The sequence below is a fragment of the Amia ocellicauda genome, chromosome 20 (genome assembly GCF_036373705.1).
Source record: "Amia ocellicauda isolate fAmiCal2 chromosome 20, fAmiCal2.hap1, whole genome shotgun sequence".
Classification (NCBI taxonomy): domain Eukaryota; kingdom Metazoa; phylum Chordata; class Actinopteri; order Amiiformes; family Amiidae; genus Amia; species Amia ocellicauda.
In genome coordinates, this window is record NC_089869.1 from 19959638 (window position 1) to 19981967 (window position 22330).

General features: G+C 42.0%; 3 protein-coding genes across 6 annotated transcripts in view; all 3 read right to left on the minus strand.

The window, feature by feature from the left end:
* Positions 1–335: 335 nt before the first annotated feature.
* cyp26a1 (cytochrome P450, family 26, subfamily A, polypeptide 1) lies at positions 336–3709 on the minus strand. Its single transcript, XM_066693347.1, has 7 exons — positions 3453–3709; positions 3026–3250; positions 2529–2810; positions 2257–2406; positions 2032–2166; positions 1757–1909; positions 336–1248 (listed from the first exon to the last, which is right to left on the minus strand). Exons 1-7 carry the CDS (start codon positions 3639–3641, stop codon positions 904–906), a joined length of 1479 nt encoding a protein of 492 aa, XP_066549444.1. The 5' UTR covers positions 3642–3709; the 3' UTR covers positions 336–903.
* A 2754-nt stretch (positions 3710–6463) lies between these two features.
* Positions 6464–13846, minus strand: cyp26c1 (cytochrome P450, family 26, subfamily C, polypeptide 1). The gene is made up of 7 exons (XM_066693632.1): positions 13600–13846; positions 12548–12895; positions 11920–12144; positions 11182–11457; positions 10096–10251; positions 9390–9851; positions 6464–8283 (listed from the first exon to the last, which is right to left on the minus strand). Exons 2-7 carry the CDS (start codon positions 12791–12793, stop codon positions 7912–7914), a joined length of 1737 nt encoding a protein of 578 aa, XP_066549729.1. The 5' UTR covers positions 12794–12895; positions 13600–13846; the 3' UTR covers positions 6464–7911.
* Positions 13847–16306: 2460 nt separating this feature from the next.
* Positions 16307–22330, minus strand: part of exoc6 (exocyst complex component 6) — a 57008-nt gene continuing 50984 nt past the window's right edge. For all 4 annotated transcript variants that reach the window (XM_066693629.1, XM_066693628.1, XM_066693631.1 and 1 more), the window contains 2 exons: positions 20103–20215; positions 16307–17791 (listed from right to left, as the gene is read on the minus strand). In XM_066693629.1, coding sequence (XP_066549726.1) covers positions 17659–17791; positions 20103–20215 — 246 coding nt within the window. In that variant the 3' untranslated portion in view covers positions 16307–17658. The remainder of the gene's footprint in view (positions 17792–20102; positions 20216–22330) is intronic.

Consider the following 22330-nt stretch of genomic DNA (forward strand, 5'->3'; position numbering starts at 1 on the left):
ATGATGCATTTTAAAATGTTCCTAATTGGCTTGGTTACTTGGGGAGTGAATTGATCAGTTTAAGATTGTACATATATATATATATATATATATAGGTATAATCTGCTGCTGCATTTTTATACTGGCTGGTTAATTGTATAATATTACTGTTCTGTTTGGAATTCATATAACCATCCTCCTACACACTCACCACTTCAGGTGTTATATCCTATCCATGCACATACCTGAATACTCTTAGTCATTGCTGTGTAAGAGGTGTGTGGGTGTGGGCAGGCAGGCAGACAGAGAAGCAATCGCTCCTTAGAGTTACAATTGAGATATTAAATGCATCAGTAAGCATTTGAAAAACGTCTGGCTTTATTTAAAATGAAAAAGCCCATTGAAAGTACAGGCTGCAGTGCAGGCTGAATATGCCGTGCCATGCTTCTTTAAAACACACATTAGCACAGGCATCTCAGGTTTGCTGGTGGCAAACATATTGCTTAACATACAAATAAACTATATTTAACAAATTTAAAGTTCAATCATATTTCCCTGTTAAGTTTTTTTTTTTTCAAAAATATTTTATTTAAATAAGTCCCATACAATAATTGTTTAGTTTAAATAAGTTGCATTAAAAGTAGAAAAGTGTCTAAATATGACATGACTACATGTACAGCTTTGTCACTTTAAATAAAAGTTATTTGTCAACAATTATGAACCACTTGGATCCATGCATATATAGTGCTTAGAAAGTTGTTTTTCTTTACAAAAATATTAAAGGGGTTTATATACATATCTATTGTATTAAAAATATACAAGTCAGATATAAAACGCAAAACTTATGTTTGACCTAAAATTAATACAAAAGTCTATTTACAATGTAAATGCTAACAGTTTTTTTTTTTTTTTTTTCGGAGGGGGTTAATTGTAAGTGTCAACAAAACTACTGAACTTTGTGGGCAGATTGTCCACTGGGTAAACCGTTGGGCCGGTTTTCATTGTAGGGGGTCCGTTCAAGAGTGTCCAGTTGCATTTTGTTGCCAGCTCCACTAAAAATATCTTGAGGACGACCTTTGCAAATTCTTTGCCCACACACCTCCTGGAGCCTCCACCAAAGGGTATGTAATTAAACCTGGATGAGTCTTCTGGGGCTTTTGCCATGAAACGCTCAGGTTGAAACTCCTCCTTGTTGGGGAACATGTCTGAAACATCATGTGTGTCACAAATGCTGTAAATGACGTTCCATCCCCTAGGAATCTGGTAGCCCTGCAAAACAAATATTAGATATTAGAAAAAGCTCCCTAGAATGAACCTGTAGTTTTTATACTGTGTTAAAAAGTAAACCTATTTGTTAATTTTGTGACATACTTTATACTGCTCTGAAATCCCAGGTGAGCCAGGAGGACAGTGTTTTGTCAAATGTCTTCATAATTTAAACATGAGAGTGCCAGCAGTTTAAAATCAGATGACATTGGCCATTATTTCAGGAGTGCTTTTGAACTTCATAGGATATTATGAATCTTCCAGGTGTTCACAAGGGAAATTATAGTACAATGCAATTTGTGGGTAGACTGTTCAACCCATATTTTAGAAAAGAAGATTCCCGACAACCACAAATGTCCTTGCTAAAATTAAAATCACTGGTCAACGATTAATAACATTGCCCCTCATTTGCACCACATTCCTATAGTCATTTTAAAAATAAATACCGATACACATGCAAATTCGCAATAAGAGTTACGAGATGATCTGAAAAGGTTCAATTTCAACTTACATTCAGCTCAAAGGTTTTGAGAGCCACTCGAAAGCCCCCCGGGACAGATGGGTTTATCCTCAGCGTTTCTTTGATAACACACCCAGTGTACTTCAGCTGCTCAAGCGTCTCGATGTTCAAAGCTTTGTCTTGTGAATTAGCCCCCAATAAACCCTGAAACGGCAGGAGAGGTTTTACAGTCCATAGATGATCGATAAAAACAAAGCAAGTTTAGGAAAACGGGTCCCCTATGCGACTCGGGTCGTTTTGCAGCAGATTGTAATATCCAGTCTTACCTTGGCGTGCAGCTCCTGCCTCATCCGCAGCACCACCTCCGGATGCAGCCCCAGAAACATCACCAGCGATGTGGCGCTGCTGGCGGTGGTCTCATGTCCCCCAAACAGCAACTCGGTCGCCGACTCTTTAAGCTCCTGTTTGAAGAAGAAGTCATTGCAAATTAAGAAAATGCAACAGACAACCAGAGAAAGAGGGGGTGGGGAGGAGCAGGAGACTACATTCACCTGGATGCCGAGGGGCTCTCCGTTTTTCTTGCAGTTTTCGATGAGCAGCTGCAACGCATCCATGTGCTGCGCCTGGTCCAGCCGCTTCACAATCTTCTTCTTGATGTTTTCTTCAATTTTGGCATGGATGAAATTGCGAGCCTTGAGCCCCTGCGAGAAAGGAAACGGGATCAGTATCTTGTAATAATATCTCGTCTCACAGGAGCGCCTCCGTATTGCCGCGGTACCAGACAGAGCGCACAAGCGGGGGCGCAGCATCCTTGGACACGTACCCGGTACAAGCCGCTGAACGGGACGTCGATGGGCAGGGAGAAGAGGTTCTTGATCATCTCCTCAAACGCCTCCACCAGCTCCAGCTCGTCAGTCCGGGTCTGCTCGGGCTCAAAGCCGAGCAGGATCCTCATGGCGATGCGGAACATGAGCCGCTTCATCTCGGGGTACACCAGCACGCAGGAGTCGCTCTGGAGCCAGCCGGCCACGGCGCAGCGCACCTCCTCCTGGATCACCGGGATGTAGTGCTCAAGGGCTTCCCTGGAGAAAGCTTTCATGATCGCCTGCACAATGGAGAGAGAGAGAGGGAGATGAGCAAAGACACTCAGGCGACCGAGAAAAGACTGGAGCCAAGGTGGAAAACAAGTCATTTATAGATGCGTGGTTTTGTACAGGACATTTAAGGGATTTTAAAAGCGGACTACACAATTCACCCCCCCCACCAACCCTACACACACCTCCCAAAAAAGCGGTGCCCTGTTCTACCCTTTTAACCCACCTTTTTCTTGAGTTTGTGCTGCGCGCCGTGCATGTTGGACAGCGTGTCTGCGCCCAGGATGGTGCGCACCGAGGCCGGCCACTGCGCCGCCACCAGCCGGTGCTCCCCCAGCAGGATCTGACGGACGTTTTCAGCGCCCATGACCCGCACCGTGGGGTTGCCGAAGAGGTGCGTTTTATAGATAAAGCCGTATTTCTGGCGCTTCATCTGCAGGAATTTCCGTCTCTGTGGGGATAAATGTGCGCAGTTTAATATAATTCACCTTGCCCCCCCCCCCAGTATCAGTATCAGTATCAGTAAAGCCAGTTTCTTGCACATCTCACAGTTTAGCTCTCTCTTCTGTAATGAAGCGAAGGTGGCGCTCTTGTACCCCCGTGCATGCGCACACCAACACTGCCTTCCCCGAGGATGGAAAAGGATGCTTTACCTGCAGGACCATTTGCAGAGTCTCGCCGAGGAAGGGCAGCCCCATGGTACCCGGAGGGAGAGGACTCGCACAGTTTGGATCTCGTCCACTGATGATGTAAATCTCCCAGAGCTTCACTGCTGCCAGAAACAGCAGGAGCGGGAGCACAAGGGTGCACAGAAACGTGGCGCACAGTGTGTACAAAACCATGCTGACCGCAGTGCCCGGGACGAGCCGCTGCTGGACTCTGTGTGATGCGCCACTGGGTGAGTCTCGGTGTTTATACCCCTTTTATACTCTCCTCCAGGTCTCGGCCTCCTGTTACCTTGGTCAGATCAATTAGTTCACACAAAGTTCATCTTTAATTGTAGTGTCATTCCTGTCGCCCCGCCCCCAGCAGAGACGCTGCCCAAAATCCTTAACCATTTGTTATAAGCGCATTTTAATAGCACCTCCTGCAGCAGCTAGACAATCCTGGGATTTCACTCTGAAAAGGTGTTAATTCCCCCGCACAATAGGGAGCACCGAGGGCTCTTTGTAGCAGATATCCCCCAGTTTACACTCATTACTTTGGCGAGCTGATGGATGTAATGCCTGGGGCGGGCTTAATTGAGCAACATTTTAATTGTGTTTTAAGTAGTCTGTCGTTTTAGGTTAGACCAATAGTTTCAGCAAATCAAACCATACTTGTACAGCGACATGCATGGGTTTTAATAATTCTAGGAGGGATATTACTGTGCTTTTTAACATGTTTAACCTAATCATTGACTGGTTTCAAATGGAATTTCTTGCAATATTGCACTGTTAATCTGAAATATGATATATTTCACATTATTATACACAGTATTTGAATTGTGAAGCAGCGGGTGCAGCCACAGTCAATGAATATTGCGCACATCCTCCCCACATTCAAGTGGATGACTAAAAAAATGATATCGTGCTCAGCAGAGGTTCAAACTCGGGTCACTTTGAAAACCTGGTTTAGTTACAGCTTCAATGCAACATGCAAACCCAACCCGAGTATATATAGGTGATTGTACGCATGCAATTGTTCATCAGGAATCATAGGTTTGTACGTGGTATTCCCGGTACCAGAACAATACCATCTTATATTTCTAAAGCCTTTTTTTTTTTTTTTCTTGGCCGGGATATCCATGTTTCCCAATAGGCTGGGATGTTTAGGGCTGGCAGTAGCAACAAGTGTTTAAAATACTTGAGATGCCACCATATCCTGTCCCACCCTGCGCACAGATGCTGCCCGGCTGAAGTTCAAGTATAGTTCAGCGCACTGTACAGGGAGTGGCGCCGGCGTTGAGCGCATATTTGCTGCGCCAGTCATCTCTGAGCTGTCAGGTATTCTCCGGGAACACGTTTTCTCCTCTCTAAACAGCGATAACGATTACTGGCACTGTCTTATACACTCCACGTTTCTTTTGCACACATGAAAACGTTTGCAACCAGTAACACGCCTAGGCGCAGTTGCAGAGAATCAACGCACTGTAACCAACGTCATTTCACTCTGGCGACTTTCTTGCGGTTTGAGCTCTTTCTGGGGGGTTTGGAGGATGTGTGGATGAAGTTGAACCGTTGCTGCAGGTCAAAAGATGGTTGCCTCTGTGACCCCGGTACCCTACAGGCTAGTGTGCACACAGTGCTCAGGCCGTGAAGTTTGAAGTCCCCGGCCTGGCCTGGCCTGGTCTGTCCCATTCCCAGGCGCTGACCTGCCGCTGACCTCCCGCACGGCCCGCGACCTCTGTGTGACCTCTGGCGCCAACCTCGCCAAGTTCACTGTCCGTCAAATAACGAGATACGGGGCCTGAGCACCAATAATTACAGCCGGACAGCCTTATTATCTGCACAGCGATCCGTTCTGCTCCCGTCAATCACACGAATCAAATAAAGGGGACAATTAAAACCACTTACAGTAATCTTGTAATTGGGTCAAGAGATAAACAGCCTTTTCACTTGTCTGTAAAGAGACTTTTAATTGACTGCAGGAGCTGTGGAAGCGGCCTTTTCACAATGGGGATCACACTTTAGACTAAAACTAAGAGTTTCAGCTGTGCATTTCATACAATTTTTGAGATATTTTGCACCGATTGTATTTACAATGGAAGAACGCATATGCCACCCGATCATAGACAAAACGATTACAGTGCGCGCCTTACATCTCCATTAAAATGTTGCATTTATTATTTGATCCAATTTTGTTTTACTGTACGTCTTTACAGTCATACAGCTCTTTTTATGCGCCTCCCGTGTTGTGCTGCTTGAAGTTAGTATTTGAAAGTTGTACCCACTGCTTTACAATAAGCACACACCTTAAGACGTTGGAGCTCAAATATGTAACAATATACAGCTTTAATTTGCCCATTTAAAGTACGATTTGATGCGAATTATGACCCAGAACAGAACAATTTCAAACGCTATTGTCACTGCAAGCGTTTAGCATGGGGTGTAACAACACTTTTAAAATAAATGCGTACATGAATAAAATGCGCACACACACCCACACAATGCGGGCTTCTGTTGCACTATTTTCTGGTTTTAGCCGCTGTTTTGCTTCCCCCCAATACATTCCTGTTCATTTGTTGAGAATAATGGAGTAAATGTGTTTGATAAGGGTTAGTATTGGTTTCAGGAACAACGACAACACTACTGCTACTACTACTACTACTACTACTACTACTACTACTAATAATAATAATAATAATTAGTGTTCGACACAATTTTATACTGATTGAATATATAAATGATTAAACATAATTTGCAGTTCCGTCTGACAGCAAATGTCTCTTGCATTAGTACTCGCTGCCATAGCAATGAAAGACCAATCTTTATTGAAATAATGAACAATCTATAAATATTTGTATAACATTAATCAATGAGTAGTAATTAATTATATTAGTCAGCTTGTGATTAAATGTAGCCTGGTTATTGTTGAATGAAGTTCATTAACTCGACCTTCGATGTTGTGTTTCAGTATTCATCTAAATTTAAAAAGAAAACATCAGCAAACAAATAGGCACGCCTTTTTAAATAACTTGTAGTTTTTATTTCATACTCACAAATATATATCACAAAACATAATGCCAATAATATAATGTATTTTCACATAAAAACAACATTGAAAAGTTACACAGAAACACTGAAGGACATTTGATGTGGACACCAATATATGCTGTATAATGAATGCACACATAAATATAATCCCTTATATGTATATAATGAAACTATGCATGTACATGCAAATGTAACAATGAACTCCATTAGGAGAAATAGTGAATAGTTTGAAAAGTGCTAAAGGCTCATGTTTCTCCTTCTGCCCCCCCCCCCACACACACCGGTTTCACACCGGTTTCACACCGGTTTCACACCGGTTTCACACCGGTTTCACACCGGTTTCACACAGCTTTGAACTGATGCTTCACATTTGAGATTCAGATCTCAGCTTGTCTGGCTGAGGCAGGACTCGATACGAAACTTCGTCAGGTAGGTCTAACAGTAGTGCTTTCTACATTTCATACGTGTGACACAGGCGTCGTTATTGATCAAAAACAAATAAATAAAATGTGTGAATATTTATTTCGTTTTAATTGCGGAAGAGTTACAATAGGCCATTAGATGCGTTTTGTTGATGGCATTCTTCGTTGAGGTTTAACTATAGCATACGTCTCTATATGGGGAAATGCTACTGGATGTATACATAAAATAGTTTGTACATTTTCCACATATTCGATCTAACTCCTATCTACTGTTCTATAAATAAAGCTTATACGACATTATACTACTTCATTTTTGTATACATGAATAATAACGTTATAGTATCCCCCATGAGTAATATACACAGAGTTCAGAAACCCTAGTGACGCTGGACCAGCTCTCAGCGTGGTGATCGGGTACATTAATGCCCTGGTGTGCTTGATCTCAGCATGCTAGCAAATACTGTGTCGCTTGTCACTCTGAAAACACCGTCACATTTCAAATCAATGAGGACACACAATATATAGACATACAATACATCCGAGAAAAGGCTTTGATGGTGAGATGGTGGCTGGATATTATCACATAGCTGGGGGATGTGATCCTGATGCAAGTAAAAACGTGATCCAGAGACTTTGGGAATGTTTCCGAGACTAGAAAAGTGCCATCGACAGTCAGTCACTCACACGACTGTCGTCCTGTCGGGGCCTCATGAGATCCGCTGTGAGATCTGTCCTAATGCGGACAGGCAGATGCCAGATGCACAAAGGTGGCCTTTAATCCAAACGACCTGCTGCTTCTGCCACCAGTGCGTCAGTGGCGAGCCTGTGCGCTGCGCTGTACATCCAACTCTGCGCACCTCGCATGGGTGCACATCCTGAACGTGCGCAGACATATGGAGACACGAACAAAATAACTTAAACTAGTATATAAAATATAGATACTGGAGGGATACCAAATGTTTCATAAGCTATTTACAAGTACGGTTGTGGACTGGCTATTCCTGTGGAGTCGTTTTTCTGGCATCAGAATCTAGAAAACTAAAATAAAGATGGAGTCCATTGACAGGATGCACGATCGGGACTGTCTGCATTTTTGGAAAGGTCGCCGTGGCCAGTTCCCACTTGGCAGTGTTGAGTAACTCAACAGCCAGAGTTTTTAATATGATTTGCGCCAGTTCCCTCCCGATGCAGCTCCGGATTCCCCCGCCGAAGGGGATGAAACTGAAGCGGGAGCCGGCCTTGCTCTCGTCCCTCTCGGGTCCGAAGCGCTCCGGGTCGAACATCTCCGGGCGCTCAAACACCGCCGCAGTCTCATGGGTGTCCCGGATGCTGTACATCACACTCCAGCCTTTGGGAATCTGATAGCCCTAGAAATAACACAGGACAGGTACAATAAGGGGGATGGCATGTCATTTAAACACTTCACTTTAAAATACTACATGCATATCATTCATATGCCAATAATCTATGTGTTACATACTTTTTACATTTTGTGCCCTGAACATTTGAAACAACCACGTCATTAATAAAACTGTTTAAATTTGCCATTGCATATATCGCAACCGTTTTCAGATGGGGATACTTTCAATAGGTTGATCAATAGGGGGCGACATCAGACGTTGTGTTAAAAGTCACCCCCCCCCCCCCCCCCCCACATACCCATTATCTACAAGTTGTCGCTTTTTAAAAGTTGCAGCTAAAAACATTGTCCACACTGACTAGTTTATATTGTTGTGCAATAATTACATAATGTTCGGGGTATTCAATGCCGCATTAAACCGCTTAAATGGGCAGCTAATAAAAGGCTACAGCAATTTCCTAGACAAATTACCATCTGTAAAATTATTGCCATTGTGTGTTCTAATGCGACAATCAGATAAGATGAATACTTATACAAATGGTGCATACATGTATATTACCCCATTCTGTATGTACAAACCCGCTATGTCTCCATCAGTCTATACACTTTTCTTTGCGTTCATGTGTATAGGACTCTCTTGCCTGACCTGTGTTTCACCTTGGTTGATCTAATTTTGCAATGACAAAAAGCGCAGTGTGCGTGTGGGCCGCTCTCTCTCTCTATAAGGCGCACAATGCACTCCAATAATGAGGGTTTGAAAATCGCGCTCTACAGCACTATGCCAGTGTGCTTCAGCAGAGATTAAACATGCTTCTGATTGCTTTCCAACACATATGATTTCATTATCAGTAATTCTACAGGGTTGTCATTGAGAATGACTTTGGCCTATCGGTCCATACTAATCTCCAAATAGAGGAGAGCGTAAAACACACGAGTTCGTGAAGGCCTACTGTTTTCTCCTAATACAATGTTTTGTTGTTGTTTTTTCATTGTAATAGTCAATATTGTTTTATTTGGCATGCAGGAGCATCTCTGGTCTATCATGGTGAACTCGGCGTCCACCAGGTTTTCTTTGCACCGTGCGTAAATACGCACCAAGGTCTGTCCTCTTACCTGTAACTCGAAAGTGCGCAGTACAGTCCGATAACCCCCTGACACCGGGGGCAGAAACCTGAGCACCTCTTTCACCACACAGTCCAGATAACGCAGCCCGCTCAGTTTCTCCAGACTCAAATAGTGCGAATGGCGGCAGAAGTTTTCTCCCTCCGAGTCACAGTAACCGGCTCCCATGTTATCATTCAAGGTTTTCTGAACTGCAGTGTCTGTTCTTAAACTCCAGTCTCCGTGCTTTCCATTTGTCGTTGGCTCTTCCTTTGACTCTGGGGCCTGACTGGAGCTCCTTTCCTTGCAGGCCGGGCACTGCGGCCGGTGAATGCCCCAGTTAAGTCCCTGGGTCTCCAGCTCCGCTTTGGCCGTCTCCGCCACTGAAGGATGCCGGAGCAGCTGCAGGATGAGAGACGTGCTGGCGCTGGCGGTGGTGGAATGGGCCGCAAAGATGAGCTCCACGGCACTCTCCTGCAATTCAGAGGTGTGACACATCAAGCGGGTGTCCTCTGCAGGATTCATAAAACCACCACCCCATTTCTGCGCCTATTGGCATATGTCAACATATGTGGCATAAACACAACTAATTACAGTGACAGGAAAATATGATTAATCTTGGTTTGCAAAGTGAATACTTGGTCTTAGAGCATAGCATGATCCCAATTCATAGCCAAAAGGATAGAGGGGTGTATTATAATCATGGACTTGCCGTTACCTTCAGTTCCTGCATGCTTATCTCATATCCGTTCTCCTTGGCACTGCCCAGCATGTAATCAAATATGTCGCTGTGTTCCTCGGTCTGTTTTTTTTGGAGTTTCTCTTCAATGATTTTCTCCATGCATTCGTGCAGTATATCTCGAGCTTTCATACCCTGTTTTGAAAATAATAATACAAAATAAACCAAAAAGTATTATTGTCTTCATAGTTTCCATATATATATATATATATATTTAATATATATATTAAAGAGGCCAGCATTCACAGTATATATAACAGAAAACGAAACCATTAGCTACATCGATAATATATTCTTATTGAAATATGTGAAAACCATACTTGGTTGTATGCATTATGATTAGAAGAGACGCATTGTTTACGGTTACACAGCTGTTCACTTGTAAAGACTTTGTATCTAAAGTCCATCATTTTTGTCAATCTTTCTTGTAATGAAGAACGTGTTTAAAATAGTAAAAGTACGATTTCTATACAACGCAGTCTTTTGCATGGAAATGTCTGAATTTTCGTTTTCTTTCTTTTTCTGATGAGCCACTTGTAGTTTTGTGTAACAAAATATTATTTATATTTACTTTAGTTTATATATATATATATATATATATATATATATGTTGACTTGTGATTTTGGAAGATGGGTTTTAATTCTGTAGTTGAGAGTTTAACATTTTGAATGGCCCAATGAGCTCCTAGTACATCATTGCAAACTTTTTTAAATGCTGTTTTGTTTGGCAGAGAATAAACCACAGACATTACTTTGTTTATACTAACCATGTTTTAAACACTGTACGGCTTGTATGTTAACATATCTAAAGATTAATTCTGTATTCATTTAAAAAATGTTCTGACCCGGGGACAACACTTTTTAACTAACATGTCAGGAGTAAACCACAAATGGCTTAATACTCAATGCACCTGCTGGTGGCTCAGATAAACAAGAGCAAGCATATCCAATACATACAATCGCCATGATGGTTTGAATTTCCCATAGCTTTTACACCAGCTTGGAGATATAATATATTAATACAGAAAACAAGAACCAAAATCCCTAACAAAAAGGCGCACTCACTTTGCGAAGCCCGCTGAAGGGCACGTCTAGAGGGAGCGAGAAGAGGTTGTCCATGAGCTGCTCAAAGGTCTTGGAGAGGTAGTTGAACCGGCGCTCGTCGATCCGCAGCCCCAGGAGGACGCGCACAGCGATGCGGAAAGTGAGCGCCTTGGCCGAGGTATAGGCGTTGATGGAGCCCGGGTCCGAGCACCACTTGGCAACCTCAGCCCTCACCACGTCCTGCAAACGAGGCACATACGTCTCCAGAGCAGCGCGGCTGAACACCTTAGTCAGGATCTGGGAATGGGAAAACAAGGATGAGGAATTAACGAGTGCCAGATCGAGTATGTAATCATAAATTCGTTAAAACACAAAAGTCTGCTTATAAAAGTCAAGATCAGAACATTGATAAGTCAGATACGATACATTTAAAGTAAACAGACATACCTATAGGTAGCTCCTATGTCCGAGCCAACAAGCTTTCCACAGAACAATTTTGCGCTTTAATTAAGAAAATCATAAGGTACGTTTATCTAAAATGTTTCCCTTCTTAGATCTAGCAATCACTATATTTTACATACACCGTGCAATAAAGTGCTTTCAATTTCATCCGAAGAAATACAAAACCATTTTCTTTATCTGTAATAGAGCATAATAATATAGAGAATATGCACTTGCTTATTTTTTTAGTTTTGATTGTAAAATGTGCTTAAAAATGGTAAAAGAAGGAATGGATAGATAATTTAATTCCCCACTTACTTTTCTTTTCTGTTTATGAAGGTCTCCAACAGAGTTGACCAACGTGTGAGCTCCCAGGATGATCCGTGTGCTTTGTGGCCATTGTGTGCTCACTAAGTTGTGTTCTCCAAGCAAGATTTTACGGATGTTTTCAGCCCCTGTCACACGGATAACAGGCTTCCCTAAAAGGTGGGTCTTAAAGACGTTTCCGTGCTTCTCTCTCCTGGAGATGTGAAATCTGGAGCCCTGCCATAAAAAACACAATGCGGTGGAAGAGGTGTTAAATTCACATAACTAATGACGTCCAACTACCACCCTCTGCATCCTGAAACAGATACGCCTAGTCTGGGAACACAATTGTCTCCGAAAAGAGAGTGCATCTGACTGACGAGGAGTTTAGTACAAATACACTCATGTGCTAGCAATAAATCACTAATTATATATTTTATATCTGCAAGTCCACACTTGCAAGGGGAGGATTCCACCTACATTGATCAGCTAAAAGGGACACTGGAATACAGTTGTGGTGTTAACGTGATTTGGATCTCAACATTTACATTATTGTGATCAATCCAAAGTGCGCAAAAGTTTCCACATTGACCCGCATTATGTGGCACAGAGCCTGAGTACAATTACGCGCAGACGTTACCTGAAGTAGCCAGTGGAAAGTCTCTCCAAAGAGGGGCCAGCCCATGGAGCCCTTGGGAAGGGGCAGCGGAGAGTCTCTGTCCCTGGTCATGGTCCATCGCAATGTCCACAGCTGGCGGGTTGCAGTCAGCAGCAGCAGGACGGACAGCACAGATGTGAGGACGGTGGCCAGCACGGTGTAATGGTTGAACTCGAACAGAAACATCTCCAAAATCATACTGTGCTTCCCAGACTCCGGCGTGGGCATTATTACTGCGCAAAAACAGCCGGGCTTGAGGGCTGACAGAGGGATTGTCTAAACTTGAGCCAAGGTGATGCCGGTGTGGCCACTCTTCTGTCCTTTAGAAATCTGGAAATGAAACGGCGTTTTTTTTTTTTTTTTTTTTTTTTCAATCGTTCAAACCATGTTTTGTTTAAATAAGCATAACTCAAAATTAGCACCTACATAAATGCTTTGTTACTGCTTTTGATTTTAACACAGGATCGTTATTGCTTCTCGGAAATGTACATTATTTAAACAGGATCATATTTGCAAACAAGATATACAATATTACTTAAGAAACAAACCGCAAAGTGGTTGCATATATGGACTGTGAAGTTGTTTCACATTCGCCGAGGTGTGCCTGCAACTCATGAACAAACCCCAACCAGCAAGTTTTCTGCTCTCAAGACAGACGTCAGTTCTTCCTGCAGTGTTTTCCCATTGAAAGTCGAGCAGCTGACACGGTGCGAGTTTCGGGAAGTTCTACTTATATTGGGTTTGTACCGGTCCAGGAGCTCACCATCCCAAGGGATGAAACCTGGTTGCATGTGCGCCTGGTAATAAATCATCGCACAGCTGGAAATATTGCGCTGGTGTAGATAGTGCTGGTCGGAGTTTGGATAGGAGTATAAAAAGGCGCATGGTGACTGACAGTCTCCTGTGCACTGATCCTACCACTGCCACAAGTTTAAACACTTTCAACTTTCGCACGATTGAAACAGCATATTTAAAAAAAAAAAAACGTATACATATTAACATAAGTTAAGAAAGGAAAAAAGCAGGAGACTTACTTTGTTTAAAGTGCAGAATCATGTCGCTGACAGTGAGATCTCTGCAGTGAAAGCCTCTTTCCAAAATGTAATCTTCTTTAATGCTTTCTGTTCGCACGGCGCTTTATAGATATTGGCACACTATATGATCCACCTTCGCAGATGACGCGTTTTTTGAATATGTAAAGAGGTTGATACATCCACAGGAGTGGAGCCAAGGTTGTGATCATATAGTAGCAGCACTGGGAGATCGAGAGAGCGGGAGGGTATGGGGAGTCTGAAATAGTGTAGTAGTGCATGGGGATCGGATGGCAGTTCATTGAGGAAACAGGTAACCAATCGCAGGAAATCCCCAGCCTAACAGGCAGTGGCATTCAGCTGCCTAATCCGACCTGAGTCACTCCTCTCCAGCCCAACTCCATTCACTACCCAAATATTTATTCAGCGCCAACAGTGAATGCATTCATTGGGACAGTACTATTATTATGATTTCTTGTAATTATTAATAATTAGTTGAATCATTGTTATTATTTTTTTGTATAGGATGCATCACTTTAAACATAGTTTTCCATAATTTGTGCTCAGTAAGCATGTGATGAACCGTTATTTAAGTCAAGTAAACAAACAAGGGAATGGCTAGCTAAACTGAGCACTAATTAACTACGATGCACACGTTTCGTTCATTAATAATCGAACCACAGATCCAGTTTAACATTCCTTCCGCTTTCTTTGCGCACACTGATGTCTTCTGAAAAGCTTGTCTTTGGTGTGCGTGATTTATAAAGCAGGTAATTATGAATTATTGCGTTGAAGCATTAGTTACATCAGAGTAACTGCTCTGCGTGTTTCTCTCAGTGCACGGATTGCAGTGGGAATGAAGTTGTCCTGACATGCTTCAGTTCCTGGTCATCGCAGCGTGGCCAGGTGCGAGGTATCCTTTTCCGTCGGGTACAGGGACCACCTGTTCCAGTTTGATTTGATGCCGGACTGTGCATGCTTCCCTCCAGTGAAACCCTTGGCCAGTCTCTGGGGGATTGCCACTTTGGAGCTGGCTCCGTTTTCCTTCAGCATCTTGGAAGCGAGGCAATTAAAAGTCAACTTAATTAGTGATCCATCCAGCTAGTCGACCAAACCTTTTCTGTGCGACTTGCATTTTCTGTAAGACAATATAGTTCAAATAAAGCCCACTGCCTCAAATCTGCATTCATCAAACAGATACCGTATTATAGCTTGCATGTTAATTAGCTAATTATCAGTGCATTTCTGACTTCATGTATCTTACATTTGGTTAATGTGCTGATTTTAGTTTTGTGTTCGGACGAAAGTCAATCCGCAGAAAAGTATTTGAAATGCAGGCAGTTATTTCAGTCTGTTTCCTCAGTATCGAATATCAGTGACTCATTTAGCTTAGTGTGCATTCATAAAATACATTGTTTTCAAAGAAAGCTTATTAAACCACAATAAAATGCCAACCATAGATATGTCCTGCTTCTACACCAAAATGTTTTTAATTAATTTTAAACACATTTTGTGACACATTGTGTGCAATGTAGTGCAAGGTCTGTTAAGGCCAGTCTCAGAAATGTGCCAGAACTGACATTCTACGTGTATTTTGGGAATAATCTGTTGTGAAAAATAAGTAGCAACCTCTGGTATATCCACAGCCTTAAACAAATCTCATTAAGAATATAAATATGAATAATTAATTGTATGTAAGAAATTGTAGCCTACCACTCCAAATACATCAAATCGTATCAAATATTTGAATCAATAGCCTCCGATTTACATGAATTATTTCGACAGTAATGCGAGAAGCAGGCAAAATCAAATGCAAAGTAAATAAATACAGAAACAACGCTTCTGTAGCTATTATTAAATGATCCAGCTATCAGTTTTCACATTTCTGCATGTTTTAAACTATACAAATACGTTGCAGAAGTCAAATGAACGTATTTAATTCACTACATGCCCTTGAATCCATCAGTGCCAGCTCTGGCTCGGATCAGTGGCCACAGAAAGCGGGTTTATGGTTGTGCGGGATCCCGGGACCCTAAGAGCTTGTGACGTATTAAGATTCGAAATATATGAAATGTACTTAAGACCTATTAATCAACAAGAGCATGGCTCTACTAATCCTGCTATACTTGTATTTTTCTTTATATCCAATGCAACATAGCCTCGACTGTAATTAATATTTGCACATAAAACATACATTTAAAATTAATTAAATAGTAATCCATGGGGTAATCAGAACGGAAACTTAATTCAAATGTCAAATAAAGGTGCGAATATGGGCGATAAACAATGCAAGTGTGCCTGACAACTAGCACACACACGTTTTATTTAACGATAATTATTTATAATGTGGCAAAAACACCTGGACGACGACATCAGCTTATAAATTGAAACAGGACTAATATTTCAATATGAAACGTATTAAATGGATGTTTAATTATTTAGTAAATAAGATACGATGTGGGCTATATATCGTTATTTTCTTCTGCATTTAAGATCTACTTAAAACAGGTAAATGACAGATGTGTTTTGAATGTACATATTTATTGCATATCCTAATGGAAGTCAATTTAAATATTGATGCGCACTTCTGAGGTATATAGGACACATGAGTGCATACATTTTTTAGCTTCCAGGATGTGCCACTAAAATGATCACTGGAAATCCTCTTAGAAACAGTTTCAATCTGACTGCCCGATCACAATAGATGGTATTCAGCGTTAAAGTGAACTCGCTTTATTGATACAACACATAGAAAACACATGAAATGAAATGGTACAGGGAATTCCTTTGAAAGCAATGGCAGTGACACTTAAGATACCTGCCAGAGTAACTCTTAAGCAATATCCTTTTTGTACCGCTCTTACATCACAGCGGAGTGTGGTTTGGAATAAGCAGGTACAACCAATTTTGTTTTAAATCTTTTAAATATAAAAGTCAAGACAACAAAAAAAAAAATACCCCCCCTCCCCCAGTAGACCATATACTGTATTTAACAATTTGAAATTAAGTTATAAAAATGCTTCAAATTTCTCCCCTCACATAACCATCCCTTTGTTTGTGGCTATAGACATATTGTACTTTCTATTGCATTGTATTTTTAGGTTTAACAAAATGTTCTGTATTTTCACAGTTAACCTTCAATCACATTTTCTTCTCTTAATAAAAAAGAAACGCACAAAAGCCCAACTTAAATAGTTTTCTGTGCAAAATGTGTATTAAAGTAGTGCAGAAGCAGTAGAAACTATAATCCAATTTAAAAAAACAACAACAACATATTATGCATTTTTCACCTAAGCAACTACACCCATAAGAGGCTGCACATTTACCTGTTATTGCTTTTTATTTTCCTAAAGCATACGCACCCAAAATATGACATTTTCACCCTGAGAAACTTAAAAAAAAGCGTAGTAGTGTTTGGGACGTAAATCAACATGGAAATTTAAATTAAAATTTCGTATACTATGCATTTTCTTCTCACCTGTAAAAATAATAAATCCAAGTGTAAACCGAGGCATTATAAATAAAACGGATCTGCTCCCCCCACGTCTTTTAGGACCACCTGAATACAGTCATGCATTGTAATCTCTAGCCAATGGTTCACTGGTCAAAAGCCGTTATATATTGAAATTAGACTCGTAAGAAGCGTGACATAAGGTAGTGTTCAATATCCCAGGACATATTTACAGCACAGACGGACCTCTCCATACAATGCGACTGAAAGCTGTACGGCATGTTTCAGGAAGGTTTATTGAACATCAGTCTCGGTTCGGGACTTCATGGTCCGCTCCCAGTCGTTCGAATGGTACATTCCCCGTTTGGTTTGGAACACCATCGGTGTGGCGATACAATCATTGCACATTCACAATATACAAAACATAGTTCTCAGCCATTAAAAATACATTAAAAAACATTTGACTGCTCGTTTGTTTCAGGCTTCGATACGTGTTCTCAGTCTTTGATATTTACACTATATCCAGTTTCGTATATAAACGGAAAGAAATGTATTTTTTAATTGAAATGCTGGAGAATGGGAGGATGTACAAATATGGCGGAGTGGCGGGCCTATGCGTGCTGGGACATCCCGTTGACCAAGCTTCTCAGCTGCTTCACCACCGTCTCGATGAGCTTCTGCTTGTCGCGGTCATTCTTCCTGAACTGGGAGAAGATGTTGTTCTTTTTGCTAGTGTCCTTCATCCTGAAACAAAGATCACAAGAAGGTGAGTTGCGGTAAAAACACCAACCTTGACACTGCATCACGTGTAATGAATACATACATGCATACAGCAAGCATTGATTTCACAGATTTGCAAAACAATTAGAACATTAAACTGTCTGAAGGACAACTAAGATTACTTTTATCATTTTTATTAATTGCAGGGGACAAGACTAAATCTTCGTTTGAATTATTTAATGGCTTTACAAATTATCAGTACTGAAACATGTTTAGCAATCCGTTCTTCATACAAATCAATCACATCTAGCCGGCCACAAAGTAGGCTGTTACGCACCACTGGGTGTGGATTTGGGAAAATGTATCTTAATATGACTACTGGACAACAATCAACCGAATACATTTTTAGAAGAAAACAAAAACATCTTGATTTTCTTAAACGATCAATTCGCTAACAAGACCTACAGACGACTGCACTGTGTGTCCCATTCCTACACAGTGATGACAGACCCATTTGAAACGGTGAATACGTACCCCCTGTAGACTCTGCAGAGTGTGCGTTTAACAGACAGAAAGGGGAAGATTAACGCATAGAAGTCAAGCTTACAGGAATAAGACAAACTACACTCACCTAAAGGATTATTAGGAACACCATACTAATACTGTGTTTGACCCCCTTTCGCCTTCAGAACTGCCTTAATTCTACGTGGCATTGATTCAACAAGGTGCTGAAAGCATTCTTTAGAAATGTTGGCCCATATTGATAGGATAGCATCTTGCAGTTGATGGAGATTTGTGGGATGCACATCCAGGGCACGAAGCTCCCGTTCCACCACATCCCAAAGATGCTCTATTGGGTTGAGATCTGGTGACTGTGGGGGCCAGTTTAGTACAGTGAACTCATTGTCATGTTCAAGAAACCAATTTGAAATGATTCGACCTTTGTCACATGGTGCATTATCCTGCTGGAAGTAGCCATCAGAGGATGGGTACATGGTGGTCATAAAGGGATGGACATGGTCAGAAACAATGCTCAGGTAGGCCGTGGCATTTAAACGATGCCCAATTGGCACTAAGGGGCCTAAAGTGTGCCAAGAAAACATCCCCCACACCATCACACCACCACCACCAGCCTGCACAGTGGTAACAAGGCATGATGGATCCATGTTCTCATTCTGTTTACGCCAAATTCTGACTCTACCATCTGAATGTCTCAACAGAAATCGAGACTCATCAGACCAGGCAACATTTTTCCAGTCTTCAACTGTCCAATTTTGGTGAGCTTGTGCAAATTGTAGCCTCTTTTTCCTATTTGTAGTGGAGATGAGTGGTACCCGGTGGGGTCTTCTGCTGTTGTAGCCCATCCGCCTCAAGGTTGTACGTGTTGTGGCTTCACAAATGTTTTGCTGCATACCTCGGTTGTAACGAGTGGTTATTTCAGTCAAAGTTGCTCTTCTATCAGCTTGAATCAGTCGGCCCATTCTCCTCTGACCTCTAGCATCAACAAGGCATTTTCGCCCACAGGACTGCCGCATACTGGATGTTTTTCCCTTTTCACACCATTCTTTGTAAACCCTAGAAATGGTTGTGCGTGAAAATCCCAGTAACTGAGCAGATTGTGAAATACTCAGACCGGCCCGTCTGGCACCAACAACCATGCCACGCTCAAAATTGCTTAAATCACCTTTCTTTCCCATTCAGACATTCAGTTTGGAGTTCAGGAGATTGTCTTGACCAGGACCACACCCCTAAATGCATTGAAGCAACTGCCATGTGATTGGTTGGTTAGATAATTGCATTAATGAGAAATTGAACAGGTGTTCCTAATAATCCTTTAGGTGAGTGTATGTCAGTAGCACAAACGTTAGGTTCGTCATGTCGGTCCAACTGCAGTGGTAACATTTGACAGGTGTATAGCTGTAAACGTATGCACATTTATTTACAGTACATACTCTAGTATATTCTGGTGATTTCTTTAATATTAAGATATACAAACCACATTTTTGTGTATAAGATGTCTGATCAAAGTATTGTCAGGCATTGAAGTCACTCCAGATTGCAATGGTATTTGAAGAATGAAACAGTAGGTTTCTAGTTACCAAGACACACATAAATAGTTGGTATCTAGAAACTCACGTATACAAAAATAAATTGGTAATTGACAGCAGAAAACCAAAGGAATCTAACGATGTCCGTGCAGATTTTACGGTGTAGAGATGATCAGGTGTGTAAAGAAAAGCTACTGGTCCTACGTTTCATCTGCAGGAGCAACGACACCAGACATTTCCGCCGATCAAACTACTTCCGTTCACTTGTAGGAAAAACAACTACTCACTTCTCCAGCAGAGCGAGGGCTGTGGAGGGATTGACGCGCAGATACTTCGATGTGGGCTGTCCATAGTCGGCCAGGTAGGTGGACCAATCCCACACCATGAACAAGTCAAGAAGCTGAGGGGAGATACATGAAAAATCATGATTAGTTGAGGAAAGGGCCTGTAGATAAAAGAGGATGACGAGTTGTGCCGAGTGATGGATGGGCAGCAGTCAGTCCAATAACAGAGTACAACAGTGTGCCAAACTGTAACCTCCATACATATACATACATACATACATACATACATATAAACAGAAACTGGAATGTTTACTGGAATTTGTCTCTCTTTACTCAGTCTGTACAGACATGACCTTTAATGCAGAGCGTCTTCATGAGGAAGGAACATTGTTATGGTGGAACATGAGGCCGCCAGTGAAGTCTAAGTACACAAGCTCGTTGTGGCTTCAGAGCCTGGATGCTTTTCAAGACATAATACTCCTGTTGTGGGATTTCAAACGCCATCGCACATGAATAGCTAGATACAAATCTCTCTCCATTTCCATGCAAGATTAAGTCCAAGCCAACACCTTGAAAAATGCAGGAATTAGGTGTAATGAGGAAAAAGAAAAAAGGATACCTTTTTATAAGCCTTTACTTTAATCCCAAGTAATCCTTAAAGAGTCGCTTCCCAGGAACAAGTTTCCTGCACCTGTCTGAAGCACTGGGAGTCTGAACTGTGTAGTTTACCCTCAAACCTGATAGATATATATATATAGCGTTCTTTATTTTTTGTATTCAAGTAGGTTAGGCACATTATGTGTGATGGGAAATGGAGGTGTGCGATCACTCTACAATGAAACAAATGAACTTTCCCAGCGTAGCCTGTCTTATCTGTCATGTAAAACAAAACAAAAAAGAAACAATAAGAAAGACGAAAAAACAGGACATGCTTCCCATCATGCTCGGCATACCGGTCTGTCAGGGAATGGGTTGGGCTTGACAACAGCCAGCAACACAACAGCGCACAGCTCGAGTCAGAGACTAAATGTGAATAATTTCAAAAAGATTAATCAATAGATATGAAAGCGGCATACATAAATGATCAAAGTGAAGAGAATCTTAACACTGCAGACAAACTGGAAAATAGTAAGTGGGCGGCTAAATATTTTATACACAAGCCAAAATTACGCTGTTGTGTTTTAAGTGGCCCAACAGCTGGATCGTGCGTTTGATCTTCCATGAACACAAGCCGGCCCGAGTCGTTTCAAATCCACTGCATCCAAGGCCAAAACCACGGCCGCTAGAAATGCATTTTAAGAGAATGATTAACCCTCCCTGTGCCACGCGCCTAATTGCATGTGTAATTACCTTTTTTGGAAGTTCAATATGGCCGATAAACATGTCTGGACCCTGGCTGCTTCAGTCTGTTCCGACGGATAAATGCTGTTTTTCCTCGCGGCCCGCAGGCATCATTAATGGCGAGGGAAGGCGGTTATTAAAACACACAGGAGCTGCTCCACTCACGGGGAGGAGAGAAAAGAAATCCGTGCCCGACCCCTGGATGACCCCTGGAGGAGATTAGTGCCTTTCCAACCAGGAAAGCAATCGCACGGCCGGGCCCAGCCTCTGCGCGGTGTGAAGGCCTTACAAAGCAGCCATTTTCACCTCTTTACTTTTACACCTGGGCTGGTGGAATAACTTTTTTTTTTTTTTTTCCCCGGTTTCTTTACTTAATACTTAAGGGGGGGGGCAAGAAACCAAAAACAGCCTATTAGCTTTAAAAGTGTCGGCTTAACTAACAGTACTGTTGTGTTTGTTGTAAATCAGTATGAATAAACAGAGCCGTAGGTCAGGGTGCTTAAGTACCTGGAGTGGAGTGGTTTAAAAACAGTTTACACCCCCCCGCGCCATTTTCACACCTGCACCGAGGGCTCATTAGGACGGCTCTTTATCAGGCGCAGGGTTGTTTACTGACCCCGTGAGCACAGCCCCCGCTCTCTGGCTCGGGGAGATACTGCAGATACGGAGGGGAAAATAGGAAACGCCAAGCCCTCCAGTTTTAGACTTGACCAGCTGGGAAAGGCGGGCTCGGGTCCGAGGTATATACGTCTGCCACGCAACTGACAAACATCCAAAAAACAAACAAGTGAAAGCCTTCACTTGATATATATTTTAAAGTGTTGGTACGCTCTTTCTCTGGACTGTGTCTGTGCTTTGTTCTGTGATATACCCCCCTCTCAGTGGGCTGT